The sequence below is a fragment of the Podarcis filfolensis genome (genome assembly GCF_964270895.1).
Source record: "Podarcis filfolensis genome assembly, chromosome: 6".
Taxonomy (NCBI): domain Eukaryota; kingdom Metazoa; phylum Chordata; class Lepidosauria; order Squamata; family Lacertidae; genus Podarcis; species Podarcis filfolensis.
The window spans coordinates 54,882,752-54,902,312 of record NC_139609.1 but is presented as its reverse complement, the minus strand read 5'-3'; the positions used below and the strand labels follow the sequence as shown (position 1 = coordinate 54,902,312).

The 19,561-nt window shown below is 43.6% G+C and overlaps 1 protein-coding gene across 2 annotated transcripts in view; it reads left to right on the top strand.

Moving 5' to 3' along the window:
• Positions 1–19,561, top strand: part of GRM4 (glutamate metabotropic receptor 4) — a 307,680-nt gene that overhangs the window by 264,171 nt on the left and 23,948 nt on the right. For both annotated transcript variants that reach the window (XM_083617972.1, XM_083617973.1), the window contains exons 8-9: positions 2,939–3,075; positions 4,256–5,191. In XM_083617972.1, coding sequence (XP_083474098.1) covers positions 2,939–3,075; positions 4,256–5,191 — 1,073 coding nt within the window. The remainder of the gene's footprint in view (positions 1–2,938; positions 3,076–4,255; positions 5,192–19,561) is intronic.

The window sequence follows — 19,561 nt, the reverse complement described above, 5'->3', positions numbered from 1 at the left end:
TGGAGCGTGCTTTATGTACATAATGGAACTGATTGGGTGAATGACAAGCAAAAAGAAAGTGTCCTTTTCTTTGTCCCTTATGCAATCTGATTCCTTATATAACCCACAGGAAACTTGCACCCCCACCCCCCGCTTTTCTCCCTCCCCTCCCTCTCTCTCTGCTCTGGTGCCTACAAGAAATTTGACCACATTCACACAGTTGGTGGCAAACAATTTAATTGATAAAACACAATCGTAAATTTATGCTCTCTAGGCCTTTTCATTTTATATTCAAATTACAAACTTGTTTGGCAAGGCACTTCCAAGTGTTTTTTTCTCTGTGTGTCACCTAACAGCATATTTGGGTCTCCGTTATGATTTTTGTGCCATTCATGAATGCTGTTAACGCAGGAGGGAATTTGGGAAAGGGATCAAATGGGCTCCATGTGCAGGCTTGGTGCAGAGGAGGAATCCTTTTCAAATGGAATTAAACACAGGATTGGACTTTTCCAGTAGTCTGATTGAGCTTTGTCCAAAATTGGACCATGTATTTTGGGATTAGTTTTTAAATGAATGAATGAATGAATAAATAAATAAATAAATAAATAAATAAATAAATAAGCCTAATTATATGCAAAATTAGCCAGCTTTGTCAGCCTTAGTCAGCCCCGCCTGCCTGTCTTCTTACTCACAACTGGTCCTTAGCAAAGATCCACAACATCCATTTAAAGCACCTTCAATGCACATTTAAAGCACATGATTTCCTTCAAAAATTTCTGGGAACTGCAGTTTCCACCTCACCCAGCTACAATTCCTAGCACCCTTAAGAAATTAAAGTTCCCAGGATCCTTTGAAAGGAAGTTTAAAGGTGTATTGAATTGCTTTAAATGGAAGGAGCAGCTATGCTGTCCTCAGTGTTGCTCTTGTAGAATTCAGCAGGGAGGGGGATGAAGCCAAAACTAAAATTAGTTGGCTCTGTCATCGTTGGCTTTGGCTCGAGCTCCTATTGGCCTTTTTGCCTTTTGCTCCATCACTCTGAATGGACACCAGCCATGGCTCATTTATGTAGCGTGATTGAATAAGTATTGATACGTTAAGTATTTCTATACAGCTATATGTATTGTTGTGTGCATGCATCTGGTTATGTGCCAGCTACTTTCGGAAACCTGGCATGTATATGTCTATAATTTGCCCAAAATAATGCACTTAATAATTTGTGTGATACTTCATATAATAAGCAAGGTTTGTTCGTATTTTTAGCAGAACTATAACCCCGCCCTCCACCTTGCTTCCCATTGAGCTAAATGAGCAAAACAAAAATAGGAAACAACTGTGTAGATAAGCCCAACATTGAGATTTTTTTATTATTATAGAAAATTATGTTCCTAATGCAGCTGTGCAGGGAGGAGCGAAACTAGGATTTATTTCACCCAGATCAGAGACCCAGTTTGGCACACACACAACACACACACACCAATGTGCAGTTGCGTACACACACACACACACACACAGGCTGGGAGCCTCAATAGTGCCATTCTGATGGCTTCACCAGGGGCAAAAAAAACCTGGCTAGCCCCACCATCCCCCACTATGGGTCTGTGTGCAGGTTTCACTGTGTTATTTGAAGCTGATGTTAAACAAAACTGATTTCAGCCTTATGTGTTTTTAAAAAATGGTCAGTTGCTTCTCAGGTTGCACTATACCTTAACTGAGCGGGAGGCCTGATCCATGAAAGGAGTTTCTTGGAGCCCTAGCTCTGTGCAAATATATAATTGTAGGCGTTATCACTATGTGAGCAGAAAAAGCCACAAGGATTTCTCTAGGCAACCCAAGGAGCCGAGGAGTAAGACTAATGTTATTTTCTGCTTGCCCAAGGTAAAGAACTAGCTTTTAACTATTTTAGATAAGAGTGTGGGCTAGATTATTAATGGCAGTAGAGCCAGTCCAACTCAAAAGTTGGGGAGCCGTTTGGGTACACAGCAGCTGGGAATCTGTATCCTACATCTGTTCTCCTAAATAATAATAATAATAATAATAATAATAATAATAATAATAATGAAGTTACAGAGGAATCCCAACCTCTGTGTAATCACTACTGCATCCCTGATACCCATACCAGCCAGGGAGCAAGGAACTCCCTTCTCTAATATATGCTAGCCTAAAGCCCAACAATGTCAAGTGATGGTTGTAGGACCAGCTTGAGATCCAGGAACACTCAGCTGGTGGGGTTTCCACCGTACTTCCATCTACCTGTGTCTGGTGGGTGGAATGGGGAGCTTCATGCTGGAGAAGTGACGGTGGTGTCACTCCACACATGGAGGCCAGCAGAGTTGTTTTGGACTGGATGGAGGGAGACCTCTACCCGATCTCTAGCATGACCAATCAGAGGGTTGGAGTGCAGCCTAAGCAAGGAGATTTAGTTCACATATCCTGCAGCTTTAGTTCACTTATTCCACAACTTCACAACTTTGCATTTGCTAAAAGCCCTCAGGTCAATTGGAGCAAAATCCAGGCAGAGTTAACTGTGTCCCCTTGATAATAGTGGCAGAGTTGAACCTGGTAAGCTAAGCCCAATTGGACTTCTGATGTACTGCAGACAACCTGTGTGGTATAGTGGTTAGAGTGTTGGACTAGGACCTGTGGGATCAGGGTTCAAATCCCAATCCAGCCATGAAGCTCTTTGGGTGACCTTGGACCAGTTATGAACTCTCAGCCTAACCTACCTCACAGGGTTGTTGTGATAATAAAATGGAGAGCTATGTACTCTGTGGATGAAAGGTGAGATATGAATGAATGGATGTACTTTGGATGGATCACACTCAGGATTCCCATGTATATGTGTGCATGTGCATTTGTTTCTAGGAGAAGAAAAGGGACAAACCTACCTTTGGTAGATCAAATATACAGCCCAAACCAGCAATGTATTTCTTTCTGAGACTGAATGCTTTGTGTGTTGCAGGTATTGCTGGGACCCCTGTGACATTCAATGAGAATGGAGATGCCCCAGGCCGTTATGACATCTACCAGTACCAGATCAAGAACACTACACCTGAGTACAAAGTTATTGGGCACTGGGCTGATCATCTGAACTTAAAAGTAAGCAAGATCTTAGATTTGCCTAAACACTGAAGGGAATAAACTTTTACTCTGAAGCTCCAGTGTTTTAATTAGGAAATGGAGCTGTACTTATTGTATGCTCAAGGGCTCTAGTTTAAATGGGATTATCTTTATACATAGGCATCATTAATATAATACAGAGAGATTTCTGAAAGCATTTAGCTCTGGTTTCTCTCTGATCTCTTTCATTGCAACAGCCCAACTTATGCCATGGGTAATAAAGCACAGTAGAAAACTGGATTTTTAATGGGAACACATGCTTTAAAAAGTATTGCACTTGACAAATTTATGGGTACGTTAGCAACAATTCACCAGCAAGACTTAAGATTTAAGGCCACAATCTCAATTTGGCAAATCTTTAATTTAAGACTCCCGATTTGTCAATCTTTAATTTAAGACTCCCGATTTGTCAATGGGACAAAGTGTTTATTCTTGGTTGACTGTTCAACAGAACTGAATTTCAACAGTAAAGTTTGACAGTAAACAAATCCAGAATTTGAAATATTGTGGAATTCTAAACCTGTGCAAAGTTTCATTTCAGGTCTAATTCAGAGTTGGCTGAGTATCAAGACAAAAATTAACCTATCAAGGGGAAGGGGCAACAAACTGCAGTGTGGAATTGCAGGTCTGTAGTAAATATGAGGAACTGTGAAGGAGGGAAATGAGAGATGTATTAGACCACGTAGTATCCATGAACAGTTGATTTAGTTCAGCAAAGTTAGTGTCGGTGGTTTGACTAGCAACAACACTTACTCTGTGACATGATATCAGGTTGGAATTGAAGAACAGGTATGTCTAAGCTTGAATTAGTAGCATTTCATGCACAGCTGATAGAGATCAAAAACTAAATTAGGCTTGGAAACTTGTGGTTCTCCTGGTGTTGTTGGACTGCAACTTCTACCAGCCCCAGGCAGCATAGCCAATGGTTGGGCATGATGGGAGTTGTAGTCCAAGAACATCAGGAGGACCACAGGTTCCTCACACCTGAAAATGATACTGAATCAGAGGGAGCAATGCTAGAATAGCTGGACATGGCATAGACTAGAGTAAGTGTTTTGCAGAGTTGGCGGGGGATGCTGACCCAGCCCCTGCTGTGACCCAGCTCATGCCATGTTAGTTCATGGTGGTTGGTGAGATTCTTGCTTTCTCTCTGCTGCAGATGGAGCGCCTGCATTGGCCTGGGGGAGGCAACCGTGTGCCCACCTCAATCTGCAGCCAGCCATGCAGGCCGGGTGAAAGGAAGAAGCTGGTGAAGGGCATCCCGTGCTGCTGGCACTGTGAGCGCTGTGATGGGTACCAGTATCAGCAGGATGAGTTCCACTGTAAGGTGTGCCGGCTCAGCGAGCGCCCCAACGAAAACCACACTGGCTGCATCCCCATCCCCATCGTCAAGCTTGAGTGGAGCTCTCCTTGGGCTGTGGTGCCCGTTTTCCTTGCCATTGTGGGCATCATTGCCACCCTCTTTGTGGTGGTGACATTTGTGCGCTACAATGACACACCCATCGTCAAGGCCTCGGGGCGAGAGCTCAGCTATGTGCTCCTGACAGGCATCTTCCTCTGCTATGCCACCACTTTTCTGATGATTGCAGAGCCTGACTTGGGAACCTGCTCCCTGCGGCGTGTCTTCCTGGGGCTGGGCATGAGCATCAGCTACGCTGCCTTGCTGACCAAAACCAACCGCATCTACCGCATCTTTGAGCAGGGCAAAAAGTCAGTCAGCGCCCCGCGCTTCATCAGTCCTGCTTCTCAGCTGGTCATCACGTTCAGCCTCATCTCTCTGCAGCTGCTGGGGGTCTGCATCTGGTTCATTGTGGACCCCTCACACTCCATCATCGACTATGAGGACCAACGGACTACGGACCCCCGCTTTGCCCGGGGGGTTCTCAAGTGTGACATTTCTGACCTCTCCCTCATCTGTTTGCTTGGGTACAGCATGCTGCTCATGGTGACCTGCACTGTGTATGCTATAAAGACCCGTGGGGTTCCTGAGACCTTTAATGAAGCCAAGCCCATTGGGTTCACCATGTACACTACCTGCATCGTCTGGTTAGCTTTCATTCCTATCTTCTTTGGGACATCACAGTCGGCAGAGAAGGTAATGAAGAAAGGGCAAGGGCAGAAATGGGGTGGGGGTGACTGGTAGGTCTGATTGCTTCACTCTCAGGTGCATTTGTGATGAAACACATCTGGGCTGCTGGTGTCCTAGTGCAGTAGAAATGGTACTACTCCTGTTTTCTGTTGGGATTTCCCTGCACAAATCTCTGCTGCTTTCTTTTTTCTTTACTTCCCCAATTTATCTCTCTTCCAGACACATTTCTCCTTATTTCCCCCTCCTGCATTCTCTTCTCCCACATTCTTTCCAAAGCAGTGCTAATGTGATTTCCTCACTCTTTCCCCACTCTCTTTCCTTTGCCTTCTTGACATTTGCTTCATGTGGAAGACAGGCAATGTACGCTATTGAATCCTAAGCCAAGGTGTCTTGAACTGTGGTCCACAGGTAGGTCTTAGTATATTCTACACTTGTGCCACTGCACTGCCCCAAATGCAGTTTGGTATACTGGACACAGGATATAACATTCTGAGAACCCAAGCTTTCACATTTTTATGGCTGAGCAGATAAACTTGGAAACACATCCTTCTGATTTATCAAAAGCTGGAGGAGCTTGTAAGTGTTCAGGGGAAGAGCTGACAAAAGCAGAGTAAATCATGCATGATAAACAACTACATGCAAATTTGCCCTAATTTTGACTATGCTTAATGAAGAATATGAGTTGACTTGAAAGAATGCACAGGGATATATCTGTCAGGAGAGAGCAGCCTGTCTTTAGCCCAACAAGGCTATGTAATAGCAGATAGATATTCTTGGATTCTGAAAGCACATGCTTCTGGAATCCTGATGGAATAATTTCAGTCTGCATCTTTGTTTCTCTTGCTCCCAAAGGTGTTGGTAATAGGATAGCGGATCATGCTGGAATAATTTAGCTGCTTCCCAAAGTTTTTTGCTGTCAAAGTTTTGTGGCTACCAGTAGGAGCACCAAAAGGTTTTCTAAAATGATAAACAATGTGGCATGGGAAGATCTTCTAATAGTATCATGTGCATATATGCACATGTGTCCATTGCACAATTGATCATGGTCTCAAGGCACATGAAGTGTCACCTTACTGAAGCAAAGCAGGACTGGATCCGGTCAGTGCCTGGATAGGTGAGAATGAAATGTATGCTGCCTTGGGTTCCGTGATGGAGAAAACGGGGAGATATACATATAATAAAATGAAAAATGAAACTGTCTCTAACTGCAGTGCAGGATGGAAGGGGATCAACATGGCCCAAGAAGACATGTGGTGTTGATTGTGGGAACAAGTTATACATCTGTGTGAACAGATCCAATCCCTGAAAAAAACAACCCAGCCTGCTCAGGCAAGCTTCTACCGCTGAAGTTATTCTTAATGCTTGAAATGTGGATGCACTGTTGGTAAGAGCTGCTGCCAGCTGTAAGGCTGCTGGCAACCGCAAGCACAGGTCGTAGTGACTGAAGCCATCCATGGTTCCTAAAGGACTGATGCTCACTGAAGAGTGTAAGTTAACTGAGGGCACACCTCATGGGCCTTGAGCTTGTAAGCCTGAGGATATCCCCAGTAAGCTGCAGATGAAGGCAATTCTTGCCTGTCACTTAGTAGAGAGGAACTCCGAATGTTGAGCAGCATTTCCTAAACATTTAGCCTATCCAAAAAGGACGAAGAAACAAATTACATTGCTCCTTTGCCCTCGTGATTTGTTGGCCATCAAACATACACATTTTCTACATTTCTCTGAATAGTTCCTTGTGTTTTTCCTTGCCTCCCATCAGCCCAAAAGTAATCATTTAATACATTGTCACTGTTAGAAAGGGTCAGATCTTTCAAAACCCAAGAAGAGCTGGATCTAGTTCATCATCCTGTTTGCACAAGCAGAAGCCCACGAGCAGGAGCTAAGTACAACAGCTCTGTCCACTTGTGATTCCCAGCAGTAGGTATTCAGCTTAATTCTGCCTACATCTTTACACCACTTGCTCTGGCACCACCTCTCTCTTCATTTATTATGAAATAATAATAAGAGGGTCAAAAAGCCAAATAGCACCTCTGCGTGCACAAATTAAACCTTTACTGTCCGGTTATCTGCTACGTCTACTTTGCATCAGTGCTGCTGTAATTATAATTCTAGTCTTTGGCTAACACATAGGGGCAGAATCATTCTATGTGGCACTACAGAGTCTCAAACTATCTGGCCCAGCTCCTGTTGTTTGAGTAAAGATCAGGCGGCTCCTGTCTCGACTGCTCATAGCCCCTGTGTACCCAGCACTTGCTTTCTTTTTCCTGAAAGAGAAAAGGAAAGGAAGGCATCAGCATAGAAAACAGCTGAAAAGGAGACCTCCAAGATGAACTGGATGTATTTTTTATTAGGCCCAAGGCATTTCAATGAAGCCTCTTCTTTAAGGAGACTGTTCATGCAAATCAGCCTCCTGTATTATATCAGAGATATTACAGAGTAATAATCGAGGCTACTTTGCCTGACTAGAGCTTCTCTTAGTCCTGGGATACAGCTTTTCAGCAGTGAGGTCTGTGTCTGACACAGGTGGGTCAAAATAGAAATAGGAGATAGGGTCAATGGGTTGGAGGTCTGTTACTGAATCGGGGAAACAAAAACCAGGGCCCAGAGGTAGGAAGCATGATCATGGCTGGTCTGGCTGAGCCAGGAAGGCTATGTTGCTATCAGAGGATGAGTTGATGCAACTGGCATAGAAGTATTGATTTTGTAGGGCTTTGGATGCTTGTGTTGCAGGAGGTAAGCCTCTATGCTGGTCTCAGGTTAGGGTGGCCATGTGTCCAGCTTTACAGTCCTTTGAAGGGCTGCCTGGTTTGAAGATAAAGAACCATGAGAAGGAAGAGCAGAGGCCTTGAAGGTGCCCATCAGCAGTTAGCACCCTGGACAGCAGAATAGGCAGGCACATAGATTGCTCAGTCACATTGCTCTCCCATTGCTTAGAGGAGATAGTAATAATAATAATAATAATAATAATAATAATAATAATAATAATAATAATAAATTTATTTATACCCCGCTCATCTGGCTGAGTTTCTCCAGCCACTCTGGGCAGCTCCCAATTGAGAGTTAAAAACAATACAGCATTAAATATTAAAAACTTCCCTAAACAGGGCTGCCTTCAGATGTCTTCTAAAAATAGGATAGCTTCTTATTTCCTTGACATCTGATGGGAGGGCGTTCCACAGGGCGGGCGCCATTACCGAGAAGGCCCTCCATTGTATTCCATTTCTGTTTGTATTCCATTTCAGTTTAAACAGAAATATATTCCATTTCTGTTTAAATTATAGTTTAGTTTCATAATTTGCATCTATACATATAAATGAGCACACACAACTTTTATGCAAGCCTCTGTCCTCCTTTGCCTACATTGGCTCCCAGTACGTTTCCGAGCACAATTCAAAGTGTTGGTGCTGACCTTTAAAGCCCTAAACGGCCTCGGTCCAGTATACCTGAAGGAGCGTCTCCACCCCCATCATTCTGCCCGGACGCTGAGGTCCAGCGCCGAGGGCCTTCTGGCGGTTCCCTCATTGCGAGAAGCAAAGCTACAGGGAACCAGGCAGAGGGCCTTCTCGGTAGTGGCGCCCGCCCTGTGGAACGCCCTTCCAGCAGATGTCAAAGCGATAAACAACTACCTGACATTCAGAAGACATCTTAAGGCAGCCCTGTTCAGGGAAGTTTTTAACGTGTGATATTTTATTGTATTTTTGGTTTTTATGGAAGCCGCCCAGAGTGGCTGGGGAGGCCCAGCCAGATGGGCGGGGTATAAATAATAAATTATTATTATTATTATTATTTGCCTTTTTGTTATTGCAGTGTGAAAGTGGTCATTCTATCCAGGTTTCAGGTCTCCCCTGGAGCCTTGCAGAGTTTTGCTCAAAATGTAATAAGAAAGCAAAACAACCCGCATTTCTAGTACACCTGTGAGCTTTCTCTTCAGACTGTCAAGGAAGGACATACAAGAGAACCTGGCACACAGCTTTCATGCCTTTTGCCTGAAACAAACCTGAATACTTCTTTGGTCTTACATTCTGTTCCTATCTCCTTGCTGGAGATGGCTGCTCCTTCTTATCAGTTAAGGCTGTGGTAAACTGCCTCTCCTGTCCCTGCAATGTGATATATATTGTTATTTTTCAAATGGTTTAAAATGTACAGAGCCACCTGGCACCATTCACCAGCACTGCACTAACTTAGTCTAGAGGATTTCTCCTGCATATTCCGGCCTGTGTTATCAGCACAAGTAATCTGGCTGAGGGAGAAAGACAAGAGCTACTGCTCACTCATTGAACTGTGCGCTTCCCCACTCGATTACTGTGTAGTTGGGAATTTAATTAACACCTGGGTGTTTTGGCAACACTGAGCTCCCATGACAGATTCCACTGCTGTGGGAGAAGTGGCGCATCTTGCAGCAGCAAGGCTAAGAAACAAAATAATTCCGTCATTCTGGTCACAAGCTCTCCAGGGCCTTGTCTTCAGTGGCAGATCAGGTTGAGCTAGAACGTGACCCGGAGGAATCGCATTAGCTAATCCAATGTTAAACACAACTTGGCAAGCAGTGGGAAAGGAAGCGCATTAAGCCTGATGCACAGCTGGTGTAGAGCGGCCTAATGCCGGAGACTGTGAGGCCTGCTTTGGCCCTGGTGAGAATCTGTCCCTTCATGCTCTATTAGCAACACAAGGAAAGGCATTATTTTGGGCCCTGAGCATCCCTGACCTAATGTCTCTTGACATCTGTATAAATCTGTTGTAAATACAGGTTTATTAGGGAGGATGTGGATGCAGTCCATCAGTCACTGGTGCTGGGCAAAAACTGTTTGTATTAATGTGGATTTTAAGGGTTTTCCATACCAACCCTACTTAAATGGATGAGCGATCCTTCTAGTATGCTGTATTCATCTTTTCAATAGCAACTTTTCTTACTATATTGGGGTGTGTGTGTGTCTGTACACACACACATATTAAAAAGCTGGGAAGTTTTATTCTATGAATCTATCATTTTGCCTAAGACAAAAGGCTGGGATCTAGAGGACCATGTGGCTATTTATTTCTGCATACTCTAGAGAAAGTTGGACTTATGTTTTTCGAACATTAACACATTAGGTAAGTTTCATAACTCAGCAGAAGAGCATCTGCTTTGCATGAAGAAGGTCCTAGGTTCAAACTCTGGCATCTCCCCTCCAGGTAGGGTGGGGAAACACTCCCTCTCTAAGGGAGGGAAAGCTGCTGGCAGACAGTATAGACAATACTGAACCAGATGGACCAGTAGTCTCATACCTTTTAAACTAGCCTCCTGTATTCATGCAAGTTAGTCTACAGCCCATGTTTGAGATAAAGCTTTCCCCTCTGCTAAGCTCTATTTAGAGGGGTCTTTCTCTATCAGTCGAGCATCTACATATCTGTATAGCTATGATGGTGCATGGAATGAGCTCTCTAACCCATTAGTTGCTTCTGAATTCACGTCATGCCCCCTCAATCATCTTGAGAAGTTGGTGCCTCTGATTACATTGTAATATAGTATGGTAAATTGAGAGGCTCTGTGGCTGCCATGATCCCCTATAGGAGGTGGCAGCACATTATGATGGTACACAGCCTTTTAAAAATGTAGTTGCCAGCTACTGCTCTCTCCTCTTAGCTAGAGAGAGGCAGTTGCTTTCTCAAGCAGCAGAAGTAGGGCCAATGTCACTGTGCTGCTTGTGTCCTACAGTAACTACAGTCCCTCCTCCTCGTCCTCCAGGTATAGCAGCAAGTGCCCTTATTGCTCATCTTCACTTAAGATTCTTCTCAAGGTGTGCCTGGTGGCTGCTAGCATTGCTGAACCACAGCCCATGCAGTTTTTACTCCTACACTTTATAATGTGTGGCTTGTAGGCTTCTCCTTGGAAGAACAGAATGAAACATTCTCAATTGCTGTGTGTGTGTATGTGTTACTCTAGGTGTCTGTTATCCTTTACAAGTGTCATTTTGCAAGCCGTGTGGGTGAGATACAATCTCCAAAAAGGGGAAAAAATAGAGTCTGATATAGTAATTATCTGTTTCTCTGTGGTATCTATTGTATCTCTCTGCCTCTTTTCTATATTGCCTAAGTGACACTTAACGGTCTCATGCTTTCAGTAGAGCTGTGCACTAAATATGCCCCTGATGTGCTCTCGGCTTTTACCGATTCAACCAAAGCTTCGGGGAAGGGTGCTTCCACATGGGAGCTTAATACTGCAAACGGTCATGCAGACATAGCAAATGGACAACGTACTATGGTGTTTATTTTAAGTTTTGGGATTTTCTCCGGGATAAATCCAGATTAAATGGGGAAGGGAGAACAGGAACTGGCATTTTGTTGCTGATTGGATACTGCAAAAGAATTGCAAGCATGAGCAGCACCCATTCCACAATAAACACCCATCTGGAAGCACCTGAAATAGCATCCATTTCATGCCACACAGAAGGAGGAGTTTTTAGTGTAGGTGTGGCTAGCCTGTGACCCTCCACATGAACTAGAACTCCTATTATCCTTTGCCATTGGCCATGCTGGCTGGGGCTGGTAAAAGTCATAATTCAGCCACATCTTGAGGGCCACAGGTTAGCCAGCTCTATTATAGTGGGTTTGTTTTTAAAAAGGAAAGGAAATAAATAAATAGATGCTGGTTTTGTATCTGGAAGCAACTGTCATCTAGAAGGCCTTACCATTAATCCTAGCTGTGTAAACTGTGCTACTGTGTTCTTCTTCACACAGTGGTGAAAGCAGATTTGCTGAAGATTCACACTTGAGAATTCATACATGACTTTGTGGGGTATACAGCGTAGAGTGTTCTGTGTGTAGACATGAAAAAATGTCACGTGTGAAGCAGCCTCTAGCAATAGGGGCAAATGCTCCACGTCAATTGCACTCATCCTTATTATTTCTGAATGTGTTCCAGGCCATGCTTCTGGCATTCAGAACTAGTTCTGGCTCTGAGCCTTGTTTCAAATTAAGCCCCAAGAACAGGATCTGCCTGTGCACATCAAGCAATATTTTTCTTTGTGAGGATATGCCATGAGACCAGTGTGGTGCATTGTTAGATCCGGATCTCAGCTCCAACCCATGCATGCGATTTCAATTGTTGATCAATCTTATGGTCCAAAATTAATCTGGTGTCATGCTAAGGTTGTCCACTAAAAAAAAAAAAAGGACAGGGGGAAAGAACAAATGGAGCAGGATTTCCATTTTGATGAAATGGCAGGGGAGATGCTAACAAGAAAGCAGGTTTCCTAAGAAATTATTTCCCAAAACAAAAGCTCCCTTAAAGCTAGTTTAATGTGCTCAGCATACTGTGGGTAATAAAGATGGAAATGATAATGACTGTAGATTATGCGCAAGGTTGCTCACCTCCTCACTGCAGCTTGTCATGGGATAATTTAGGGCTGCCGAAAGCTAGCTGTCAAGTTGCAATTCGACATGAAGCTTTGCCTCACTTTGGGGGCTTGTAATATACAGTGTTCCTCTTCTATTAGGCAGCTAACAAGCTGATTAGAGGCTATCGTAACAATGTTCCTGGCTCCCTTTGGAGCCCACACAACAGACCACCTTGCTGAGGTTTTCTGCTCTTTGCGTGCAACCAAGAACAAACATCCTTCTCAATGTAGCCAACCAGAGTCCTTCTCCTTGGGAGATACCAAACCTGCTCAGTTGGACAGTTTGTCATTGCTAACTGTTGTAAGGGGGACAGCTTAAAAATAGAATAAAAACACTAGCCATTATTATTATTATTATTATTATTATTATTATTAATTTGTATGCTGCCCTTCATCCAAATATCCCAGAAAAATGCAAAATGGGAATACAAAACACATAATGAAACAAAACAAAAAAGCAACCAATCACCCCTCCCACAAACACATTTAAAAAGCCATAGAATGTTAAACAGCTGAATACCTGGTTGAAGAGAAACATTTTCGCCTGGTGCCTAAAGATATGTGATGAAGGTGCCAGGCGAGCCTCCCTGGGGAGAGCATTCCACAGTTGCATTTATAAGATCTGTAACGTATCTGTCTACTGCTTTCAGCATCAGCTTTGAGCAAAGAATGCTTTATTCTCTTGCAAAATCTTTGTTATCACAGCACTTTGATCCTTTTGTGAGAATTGACATCCCACAGTCTCCTCAGATCCTTTCTTTGAGGCCCATTTAAGACTGTAGCTAGTCTTAATTTCCCAGCCCACTTTGAGTTTTGTACAGTCTTGTCCAAGGCTAGTTAACTCCCTGAGATGTTTACTACTCAAGATGCAGTGGAACTACAAGTAAAACAAATGTGCATAGTAACTATTATATATTTATGTCCCCTTAAGTTTACCAGGGACGCGGGTGGCGCTGTGGGTAAAACCTCAGTGCCTAGGGCTTGCCAATTGCATGGTTGGTGGTTCGAATCCCTGCGGAGGGGTGAGCTCCCGTCTTTCAGTCTCAGCTCCTGCCCACCTAGCAGTTCGAAAGCACCCCTAAGTGCAAGTAGATAAATAGGTACCGCTTTATAGCAGGAAGGTAAACGGCGTTTCCGTGGCTGGCTCGCCAGAGCAGCTTCGTCATGCTGGCCACGTGACCTGGAAGTGTCTCCGGATAGTGCTGGCCCCCGGCCTCTTAAGTGAGATGGGCGCACAACCCTAGAGTCGGACACGACTGGCCCGTATGGGCAGGGGTACCTTTACCTTTACGTTTAAGTTTACCAAACCTGGATGAAGTGTGACTAACAGCTTATCCATGCTTCCATTTTTTCTGTGCCTTCTAAGCGGGGGTCGAAGAGTTTTTTCTTTTGTCCCAGCACTTTGCCCAAGAAAACCCACTGTTTACTGCTGAATCAGACCCAGCTTGTAGAAATCAGATGTCAGCTTGTAGAAATCATTTACCCATCCTAAGAAATCATAGGACAAAAAGAAGTGTAGATGAGTGACTGTGAAATCTTCCAGGACTTCTGATTGATGGAAGCAGTTGCCAATATCAAAAATGTTGCTAGGATTATGGAAAAAGCTTGGTGGTGGGGAGGGAGATGGGAATTTCCATGACTATCCACCCAAAAGGGGTCCATTCTCAGTCAGGTCCAATCCACTCTTCTTGCATTTCATAGCATATTGAGAGCATCATTTCGATTCCAGGCAAAGGAGGACTAAAAAAATCATTACTTTTCCAAGATGCCAATAGCTGATCCCTGAGAAATGTCTCCAGGGTCATTGATGCATACCCCCACAAAAGGGCTTTATTTATATCAGGGGTCAGCAACCTTTTACAGCCATGGGCCAGTCCACCATCCCTCAGACCATTTGGTGGGCCAGACTATATTTTGGAAAAAATATCAACAAATTCCTATGCCCCACAAATAACCCAGAGATGCATTTTAAATAACAGCACACAATCTACTCATGTAAAAACACCAGGCAGGTTCCACAAATAACCCAGAGATGCATTTTAAATAAAAGGACACATTCTACTCATGTAAAAACATGCTGATTCACGGACCTTCCGTGGGCCAGATTGAGAAGGCGATTGGGCCTTAGCTTGCCTACTCCTGGTTTATATTGTGCCATTTTCAGCTGTGTAACACAATTGTCCTATCATTGCAGTTGCCATTTTCTATGTGAAATATTTACATCAGAGGTGAAGACCCCCTGGTTATTTTTGTACATATCCTATCGTGTCTGACCATTGACCATGCTGGCTGGGACTGGTGGGAGTTGGAAACCAATGGCATTGGCAGATTCCCCATCCTCGATCTACATTAGCCTGGCAGGCAGATGTGCAGAGAGAGATAATTTCTAATAAATGGAGGTACTTGCACACCCCTGTGTTACCACATCTCATAGTAGGTGCACCAAACACTAGTTATTGTTTGGTGTTGACGGACTCTAGCAGCTGTTGTATCATTTGTTTCTGCAAATTCAAAACTGACTATTAATTAGCATTAAAGCTGAACTAAAGAGGGGGGGGAAACAATGAGTATTAAGAAGTCTAGGTAATAGCCCAATTGTGTTGAAGGAAGATAGCAGTAGGATGCATTTACACAGCAGTGTTTAATTGCCAGCACAGGGGCAGGAGCTTCCTAAGTTAGAGGCAAGGAGAAAACCCCTGGAGTGAAGGGGCATCAAACTCTCTATTAACAAGAAAATGTGTTGCTCCTTCGGGCAGACTTAAGTGAGATGCCCATATTTAGAAGATAAGATGTGGGAGTCCACAGAAGTTAAAGTGTGTGATCCAGATAATTTTATGACCAGAGACCTAGGAAGCTGTTGGGGAATGTTTATTGAATGGAACAGAAACATTCTGAAATAAAGTTCATCGCCTAACACTTGTGCTTGGTCTGGAGATGATGCACTGATGTTTCACTCGTTTACTTTGGACATTTATCACAATGGTTTGTAGCTGCAGTGACCGTTGGATTGCAGTCAAACTCAGGAAATAGGTGGGAGAAGCTGTAAATGCAGAAGTGTTATGTTTAACAGTTTCTTAAGAATTCAGGTCAAATCAGGAAAATACCAGCCAGTCACGATCATTTCAGGAATACAACTGTGCTAATTGAGAAGAGGTGGATTTCTGATTCCTGCTCTGGACACTCACTTTTTTAGACATTTTATTTCATATTTCTTCCCCCTTAAGACTGAGAAGCACAATCCCTTATTCGTTGTCTCTTGGTAAAGGTGAATGTGAAATATTCAAGGCAGGTACTGCATCTTTTGTCTTCATAGTGTAAATGGGGCCTTGGAACTAATCTGGGGCTTCAAGGTGTGATTGTAGTACAAAGATTATTACATTCCCTGGTCTAACAGTCTCCTATCTAGAAAAGCATTCAAGTTGTGGGAGTGTGTGGTGTGTGCATGCGCCTCTGCACTGTGTGGAGCTGAAATTGCACCCTGTTTGCTTCTTCACAGCATCTGCATGGAAGTGGCTTTTTGATCTGTGTGCCCAAGTGAAATTGCCTCATTCTTTTCTCCCGAGGGAGCAACTGATGAGATCTCAGTGTTATTTTATTAATTTTTCCCACCCTGTGTCTACAACTTTACACGGAGGCAGCAGATTATTCTAACAAGTCCCCCAAGCCCTTTCTCAGAGGAGCCTCTTATCCTAACAGATCCCGGTGGATTACAGAAATAGCAATAACCGAGGATCTAAAGAAAGAGACAATTTCCTGTGCTGATAAGGGGGAAGCCAAATAGCATCATCATTGTCTATTCCACTATTTATCGCCTGCGCTTTCAGAGATATGGCAAGCAGAGGAGGGAAATAATCCGGTGCTCCTTGTTCCTTTTGTTTCTTTAGCAAAGGCTCATGGTGATGATAAATAACAAAAGTGATAATTGGGTATTCTGCCCAGGTGACCAGGACCCCATAATGTTCCAACACAAAGGAAGGGAGGAAAAGAGGCATGAAGTCCACCAAAGGCAATCTAGGTTTTGACTCCACAGGCAAATTAATCCAAAATCTGGAGCGTCTATAAACAGAGGGTTTAATTTAGAACAGCTTGGGCTTAGCAGTTCAGATGTACACGGGCATTATTTGTTGCAACACTTCAACCCTAATCAGAACTTAGGAGGACAAGACCCCTAGCAGATCTCTACACTATTATTAGGGACCCTGAAGAGCCACTGGATCCAGACATGACTGCCCCAGGACTAGAGGTTCCCACACCAGCTGCCTGGCTGGCTCTCAACACACAATTTCCAGGGCTATAGGAGCAGGATATAGCTATCCATGTAGGGACTTTAGAGCCACCACTAAGTGCCTGGTCAGGAGCACATGAGGCTACTTGGGAGGAAGGGGAAGTGCATGGAAGCATTTGCTTAGATCAGAGCCTGGTTAGGAACCAGGAAGCGGTGGAGCTTCCAGCTCCCAATCTGAGCTGCTTCATTGCAGAAGCTAGGCTGCCTTCCAAACTCAACCCTCATTAGCCTGGGGAAAGGGACATGTGCATTCTTCCATGGTGGCTACTAAGTTCTGGGGACTGATGAAGGGTGTTGGAAAGCCCCCCCCCCAAAAAAAGGATATGGACAAAATGTATGTGGAGTTTCTGTGAATTAAATATATTCCTCTTTTCCTCTTTTCCTATCACCCACCTATGGAAAATATTTGTGATTTTGTGTTGGCCCAGCTCTGTCCACTTTTGGGTATGGTCCCACTGTTATTGCAACATAAGCTCTGACAGCTTTCTGCTGGATAATATGGCCCATCTCTATACTAGACTAACACAACAATTTTGATCAAGGAAAGCTTCTAGAGCAGGCTTCCTCAACCGAGGCCCTCCAAATGTTTTTGGCCTGCAACTCCCATGATCCCTAGCTAGCAGGACCAGTGGTCAGGGATGATGGGAATTGTAGTCTCAAAACATCTGGAGGGCCGAGGTTGAGGAAGCCTGATCTATTGCCATGGAATCCAGGTACCATGGAGTGTATCTGCATCCATGTTCAGCATCACCCACATGGGTTCCTTTTTTGCCCATCATTTCATGTAGATACACTGGAGCATGCTGAGTTGAGGTGGAGTACTAGATCCACAGACAGACAGATGTTTCATTTATTGCAGTCATCAGGAAAACAAGAATGGGGGAACTCTGTAAGATGAGTGGTTGCTTTTTGGGCTAAAGTCCTAGGTTCAATCTCAAGCATCTCTAGTCAGAGATATCCTGGAGACCTGCTGCTGGTCAGGGTCAATAGGACTGAAAAAGATGGGACAATGATCTGATTCAGTATACGGTTACTTCCTATGACAGATATAGGAAGTTGATTGAGGCTGAGGTGGGCAGAAAGGGGAAGGACACAAGAAAGGAGAAATGCGAGCTGTCCAAGAGGGCAAAGTAAAAAAAAGTGACCCTGAGAAATCCAAGAGAGCCAAGGCTGATTGGCTCCCTGGAACATCAGAGAATGGTACTTGAAGTGAGCCAGGAAGGTAGTACAATGTCTCCTTGACATATAGTCCAGTATCTGATGCAGATATTCTCTCAGGCGAGCTCCCTTTGCCCTCAGTCAAGATACCAACTGTCATGAGGAAAGAGGAGGCTCCAGGAAGCTTTGTCTTATGGTTCTAGCTTAGAATATATCTCAAAGTTGGAGTTATCACCCACAAATGGAATAAAAGGTCGACATGTTCTTCACCTAAGTATCAGCACCATTTGGAATGAATAATCTTCCAGCCTGGGCTACCACATTTGAGGATACCTATACAGGGCTCAGCAAGAGCCTCTCTCTAGGGACAGCATCCACTGTCCTTGAAACGTTGTGCCCTGCCTAAGCCACTTTTGATTTAGTCAATGGAGGCAGGTTTATTGTTTTAAATAGAAAGCATTGGTAAGTACTCCAGTGGGAGCATCATGACAGTGGCTGCTGCCTACACAAACCCATTAGCAGCCACTCTGCACCTCCTTTTTCTTCCTCCTCCAGCTCTGCTCATTAAGAGCAGCTTCTTGCCTCTCAGCTTTTATCAATATCCCAGAGCCTCTGTGACAGAAGGTCCCCAAATGCAACCATCTTTGCAGCATGGTAGTATTTTTTCCCCTTTTGTTGGTTAAATTTTATTAAACACTTTCTGAATATGATTTTACAGCATAAATTAAAATTATTTTTTATAGCAATCGGCATATTAAAGTGGAAAAATACACAGAGCTTTGCAAATGTCATAACCCAACAGGAAATTAACAGGTAAAATTTTGAAAAATAACAAGACAAACAGGAAAAAGGAAAGACCACCCTGTTCCTCATCACCCCATTATGGTGTGTGTTGATTAGGGATGCTTTCAAAATTCTCTTGCTCTGAAAACTTCTCTCAAGATTCCAAAGTTTTGCATTATCTGGTCTTATTTCTGAAGTGGGAATAATGAATTAAGGACCCTTGATTATTCCGTTTTTGTAAATTTCTGAATTTGGTTTAAATGCTGTGCATTTGCAGTTTGCTTCAGTTTTCAAATCATTTTTCTCTACCCCTCCCCACCCATTTTGTCATTGCACACACATTAAGGCTGCACTGAATTGATAAGGGCCATTTTTTTCAGTGACTTGTATTTATATTTGCCTTTCTTAGCAATTGGTATTTGGGGGATGAGGCCAAATTCTTTTAGGGGAAGAGAATGGGAGCAGCCACCATTTTGTTTTTCCTAGCGTTCTGAAGCCCTTTTTGCAGCTTGGGAAATTCAAAATTGCTACCACCATAAAACATGTCTACCTCCTTCAGCACTCACTGTGGGCTACCATTATAGTGGAATTGATTTCTCTCACTAAGTCCTCTCACTTTTTGAACTTGCCCACTAAGTTTATGCACAGTGGCGAAAGTTTTTAAAAGCAATTGTTTTTGATGCAGGAACTGTTGTTGCTTTCAATCACTTTGTGCTGTGCAAAGTTTAGCAGCAGATAGCATCTGCTGCATAATTAATTTCCTATGAGTCAGAA